At 46.2% G+C, this 6,000-nt stretch overlaps 1 protein-coding gene across 1 annotated transcript in view; it reads left to right on the plus strand.

Annotated features, from left to right (window-relative positions):
* The window catches only part of TGM6 (transglutaminase 6), a 46,997-nt gene extending 40,997 nt beyond the window's left edge, over positions 1-6,000 (plus strand). Inside the window, exons 11-13 of the mRNA XM_040981264.1 lie at positions 4,125-4,279; positions 4,504-4,637; positions 5,847-6,000. Of these exons, the coding sequence (XP_040837198.1) occupies positions 4,125-4,279; positions 4,504-4,637; positions 5,847-6,000 (443 nt within the window). The remainder of the gene's footprint in view (positions 1-4,124; positions 4,280-4,503; positions 4,638-5,846) is intronic.

The following is a 6,000-nucleotide window of genomic DNA, read 5'->3' on the forward strand; positions in this document are numbered from 1 at the left end:
TGTATCTCATTATTTAATTTGCAACTTCCTGATGACATATGAGGCTGAGTCTCTTGTGTATGTCTGTTTAGCATTGGTATATATTTTTTGGAGAGATGTCCAGATCTTTTGCCTATTTTTAAAATTGGGTTGTTGGTTTTCTCGTTGTTGGATTGTAAGAGGTCTTAGTGTATTAGTGGAAGAGGTCTTAGTGTTTCTAGGTATGTCTTTTACCCGTATCCTCTGCCAGTCTGTGGTTTGTCTTCTCATTCTCTTCACAGTGTCTTTTTTTTTAGAGCAGAGTTTTTAACTTTAGTCAATTCCAGCTTAATTACGTTCCTTGTGTAGATTGTACCTTTGATGTTGGATTTAGAAAGTCATTAACAAACCCAAGGTAATCTAGACTTTTTCTCCCTGTGTTGCCTTTAAGAGTTTTGCTTTATTAAAAAAAAAAAAAAATGAGGCAGCATGTGACGCAGTAGGTCAAATTGCCACTTTGGAAGCACACTAGCATCTCATATGAGCAGTTATTTATGTTTGTTTGTTTGTTTTACAGTTTCTTTATTTTTACTTGAAAAGCAGAACTACAGACAGAGAAGCAGAGAGAGAGATCTTCCATTTGCTGGTTCATTCTCCAAAATGGCCACAAAAGCCGGAGCTGAGCCGGTCTAAAACCAATGCCCAGAGCTTCTTCTGGGTCTCCCATGTGGGTGCAGGAGGCCAAGGACTTGGGTCATCCTCTATTGCTTTCCTATGGCATTCTCAGGGAACTGGATTGGAAGTAGAGCAGTAGAGAGTTAAACCAGCGCCTATTTGGGATGCCAGTGCCACAGACGGAGGTTTAATGTGCTGCACTATGGAGCTGGCCGCAGAGTTTTGCATTTTATGTTTAGGTATAGAGTCAATTTTGAGTGGATTTTGTGATGATCTAAGGTCTATGTCTAAGTTCTCTTTTTTTCTTTTGAGTTGGAAGTATCCAGTTGTTCCAGTACTGCTTTCTTTGTTGCATTACCTTGTCTAAGATTATTTGACTCGGATGTTTGACCCAGTAGTTCAGACACCAGGAAGACCTGGGTTTCTTCCTGGTCCCAGCTCCTGCTCCAGCTTCCCGCCAGTGCAGGTCCTGGGAGGCAGCACTGGGCTCTGCCACCTCACCTGGGAGCGGCATGAATTTCATTCCTGGATCCTGGTTCTTGGTGCATCCCTCACTGTTATGGGCATTCAAGGAAGGAATTAGTGAATGAGAACACTTCCTTTCCTTCTCCCTGTTCATCTCCTTCTCCCTCTAATAATTCAGATTCCCAAAAAAGAGCAGTTGAATATTTGTGTTGGTTTATTTCTAGACCCAGCTATGTTCTACTGATCATAACTTATTAGCTTATTGTCTTGCGTTGTTTTTCCCTTGGATGTCCGCTTGGTTTTGGCAGTAGGGTAATGCTGGCCTTAAAAACGAGTGAGAAAATGTTCCTCTAATTCCATATCTTGGAAGAGATGGTAAAAGAATTCAGATAATTTCTCTTTAAAATGCTTAATAGCATTGTTCAGTGAATTTTCTGTTTGGGGAGGCTATTGATTACTCATTAAACTTCTTTAATAGACAAAGGCCTGTTTCGCTGGTCTGTTAGCTCTTGTGTGAGTTCTGGCAGGTCGTGCCTTGCAAGGAATTAGTCCCTTTCATCCAGATCGTCAAATGTGAGGTATAGGCCATCTATAATATGTCTTTCCTATCTTTTTGATGCTCATGGAACCTGTAATGATGAGTAATTTATTCCTCTTTTTTCTCAGCTTTGTAGAAACCTATTGGTTTTTTGTTTTTGTTTTATTTTTTTTACAAAGAATCAGCTTTTGCTTTTGTTTTTCTATTTTTGCTCTGGATTTTCAATTTCATTGATCTCTGCCATTATTTTTGTTATTTCTTTTCTTGTGCCTATGTTTAATTTGCTCCCCTTTTTATAGTTTTCTAAAACGAAAGCTTAGATTATTGATTTTCCATCTTGTTTTCTATTGTCTACATTGAATGCTATAAATTTCCCTCTAAGCACTTACACAGCATAGCATACCTTCTGACAACTTTTATTTTCACTTTTTCTAAAATTTTGAACATTTCTCTTCAAATTTCTTCTGTGGCACATGTGTTCTTTTAAGGGTGTGTTATTTAAAGCTACAGGTATTGGAAGTTTTTGTAGTCATTTTTCTGTTATTTATCTCTGGCTTAATTCCAGTGTGACCTAAGAGCATTCCTTGTATCATTTCTGTTTTTTCTGGTTGGTATGTGACCTGTGGCTCAGCATGGGGTGTATCTTGGTGAATGTTCCCCATGAACCTGAGAAGACAGTAGACTCTGCTGCTGAAATCCTCCGTAACTGTTGGTTAGATCCTGCTAATGGATAGCCTTGTTGGGAACCTCTATCAGGGAAAGGGGTCAGGTTTACTATACACTGAGTGGAGCCCATCACCAAAAGAGGCAAAAAGCCCTAATCCAAACATTAGACAGGGTTGCCTTTCTCCTCCTTCTCCCATAGTCTGAACTCAAGCTACTCCCAACATGGCAGGACCAAGCACCTGGAGGAACCACACCTGTGAGCCATCCCACGTCCCCAGCCATCCAGGAATTCCCTGGTCCTGGCTGAGTCAGGGGATGGGAAGTTGGCTATCTCACTCACCTGCATGCCCACATCACTCTTGCTTCCTCTTGGAAGTGGAAGCTGGCACCAACAGCTGTTGGTGATACCCTCCCCCAAGGTCTAGAGGGGTCCACAGAGAATAGGGTGGGCCCCTCTATGATAGAGCCCAGGCTCTACCAAGTGAATGGCTGGTGGCACGTGTGATTTGCCATGCTGGAGCCCAAGATCTTCATTACCACGAGTTCCCAGGTGACATGGATCCTGCTGGTCTCAGGGCCACACGGCAAACAACACGGTCTGTCACAGCTCCGAGCATAAACAGTCTCACACACCAAAACATTTGCCATCATTCCTGCCACCCACTGAACATTTAATTTTTTGGTGGTGATTGGCAGTGTTTATAAGATGAGGATACTTCAATCATTTAAGCTCAATGTTGGTGATTAAACAAATTAATCCATGGAGATGCTTTCAAATGTCCAGTACACTTCACTCCCTGAGTTAATTATCAATGTTAATTTTTGTAATTATGAACTTTGTTGTTGTTGGGTTCTGTCAGTAATGACTTCCTGCGGTAAGGGAGCCCACAAGGCAAGGTGATGCTTTAACATGCAGATTCACCTTCCAGCATCCACAAGTTAATGGGAGAGCTGAGAGTGTGGGCCAAGTGCAAGTCCTTTCAGGACCTTGCTACAAGTGGAACACTCAGAGGTCTTCAGGGTCAAGAAGCAAATGGAAATAAAAGAGGCAGAGGCGGTACAGTTGAGGAAGGTTGGGCCTGGGGCAACCCAGACAGGACATGATGCAACTGAAAGCAAATTGCTATGCTGTGCAGAAGAAACCACCAACTTGAGTGAAGGTCAACAATGGCTGGTGCTGACCACAAGGACAGAACACAAAGGCAGGCTGTTGGCAGCTGGTGAGCAGGAGCAAGACACACCAGGACTGTCAGAGCTCTGGGAACTGGAGCCCTGGGAGAGCAAATCAGACATCCCATGGCTGGTAGGGCTGACAAGGACCGGATCTTCATGCTGGGGGTGGTTTGGAGGAGTTGGCAAGGAAGTTGATGTTGCTGGATTGGAAGGTTGGGGCAGGTCTTTGGCCTCCCTGTTTGCACCTAGCATATGGTAGGTGCTCAATAAAACAGGGAGTGAATTCCTGATGGGTTTAGTGCCCGACAGAATACTTGATGGCTGGCTGAATGAGTAGAAAACATTTAGATGCATCTCTGGGAGCTCTTGGAAACACATCCTGTTGTCGCCATAGCCTCCTGGCCTGAATTAATATCCTTCTTCATCCTGGCTCTTGGATCTACCTGCCATGTACCTGTGGCCTGCAACTTACCTTCTCTGACCTGTGGGCTTCTTCATTTGTGACTTGTGGAGTAATAATGCCTGGCTTAGGATGGCTGCCAGGACCAAGAGCAAATGCAGCTATGGGGTGGGTGTCCTCTTTCCCTTTCCAGGTACTGTGGAGGAAGGCCCTGCACTCCCTAACTCCCACCTCTGCTTTCCCTTCCAGAGAAGAAGATCGCCATCGTGATCACTTACTCCCAGTACAAAGAGGACCTGACAGAAGACAAGAAGATCCTGTTGGCTGCCATGTGCCTTGTCACCAAAGGAGAAAAGCTCCTGGTGGAGAAAGATGTTACCCTGGAGGACTTCATCACCATCAAGGTCACTGTAGTCCATGGCCCTGTTCTCTGTGGGCCCCTCTAGACCTTGGGGGAGGGTATCACCAACAGCTGTTGGTGCCAGCTTCCACTCCCAAGGGGAAGCAAGAGTGATGTGGGCATGCAGGTGAGTGTGATAGCCAACTTCCCATCCCCTGACTCAGCCAGGACCAGGGAATTCCTGGATGGCTGGGGACGTGGGATGGCTCATAGGTGTGGTTCCTCCAGGTGCTTGGTCCTGCCATGGTGGGAGTGGCAGTTACAGTGGAGGTGATGGTGGTGAATCCCCTGTGGGAGACAGTGAAGGACTGTGTGCTCATGGTGGAGGGGAGTGGTCTTCTCCGAGGACAACTCAGCATCGAGTAAGTGATGGCCAAGGATAGGGGCTACCTTCCCTGGGGGTGGGGCAGGGAGGAGCTGCCTTCCCTGTTAGGTGGCCAGGGAGGGACTTCCAGGATGACAGGGTGGTGCATCAGAAGTTCTGGACCCCAGAAACAAGCCCTTTGCCTACACCCATCAGCCTCCATTCACCTGTTCATTCCCATAGCCATTAATGTACCCACACACACTCATCCACCTGCTCATTCGCTCATCTCAGCACTCATTTATCTACTTCCTTCTTCACTCACTGCCCTCACTTCACTCGTTTGCCCTCTTTCACTCATCCATTCATCCATTCTTTTATTCATTTTACTCAACTTTTCCTTCTTCCCTCATCTGCTTGACCCAGTCTTGATTGTGTTTATTTATCTATCCTTTCATTTGCTCCCACCGTCATTCATTTTTCAGCCATTCACTTATTTATTCCTTTGTGTAGTCACTTACTCAAACCTGTTGCATTAACTCACAGGCTTATTTAGTCACTGCCTCATTGTCAGCAATTCACTCTTCACTTTTCCGTTCTTTCACTCATTCTTCGTCTGTCCTTAATCATACTGACCTGCCTGCTAAGCTACATGTCCACACCCAGAATTGAGAAACTCTAGGATGAATATGTTCTGCTTTGAGAAGACCCCACAGAGGAAAATTGCTGGCTCCTGAGGACAGTGTGGTTTGTACGAAGAGAAGGACAGAGTCCCAGGATCCAGAAGTTCCTAGGCTTTTCTCAAGTAAAAGTAGGATGGGGCCAGGGATAAGTCCCCGGGGATGGGGGGGCAAGGCTGGATGGAGCTGAGCATGACATGACCCAATGAGGAGCTTGTGTAAGTCTCAAGAGGATAAGGAAGTCTTCCGGGACAGAGGCCTCCATGGCTAGTGCAGTCAGGGAAGAGAAACTTGAGCTGGGCGTTGGATGGGTCTGGAATGGGCAGGACATTGTGGGTGTGAGAAACAGTGCAGACAAAGCGCAGAGGGTGTGTAAGGTGTGCTTGGGACACGAGAAGGGACACAAGTTGGGCAGGTGGGAAGGATATGAACGATACAGGAGGAAGCCAGAAACGTGTGGCTGAGGTTGGATGTCAGGCCACAAGGTGAACTTGACTGTGAGGGCTCCAAAGAGCCTAAAGTGCAGGCTCACCTCAGACAGGAGAGAAGAGTGACTGCCTGCCTGCCTCCCTCCCATCTTCTTCCAGCGTGCCCAGCCTGGAACCCCAAGAGAAGGCCTCAGTCCAGTTCAGCATCACCCCTTCCAAGAGTGGCCCAAGACAGCTGCAAGTGGACCTCGTCAGCTCCCACTTCCCGGATGTCAAGGGCTTTGTGGTTATCCACGTGGCCACAGCCAAGTGA

The sequence above is a fragment of the Ochotona curzoniae genome, unplaced genomic scaffold (genome assembly GCF_017591425.1).
Source record: "Ochotona curzoniae isolate NIBS_2020 unplaced genomic scaffold, NIBS_Ocur_1.0 contig_3520, whole genome shotgun sequence".
Classification (NCBI taxonomy): domain Eukaryota; kingdom Metazoa; phylum Chordata; class Mammalia; order Lagomorpha; family Ochotonidae; genus Ochotona; species Ochotona curzoniae.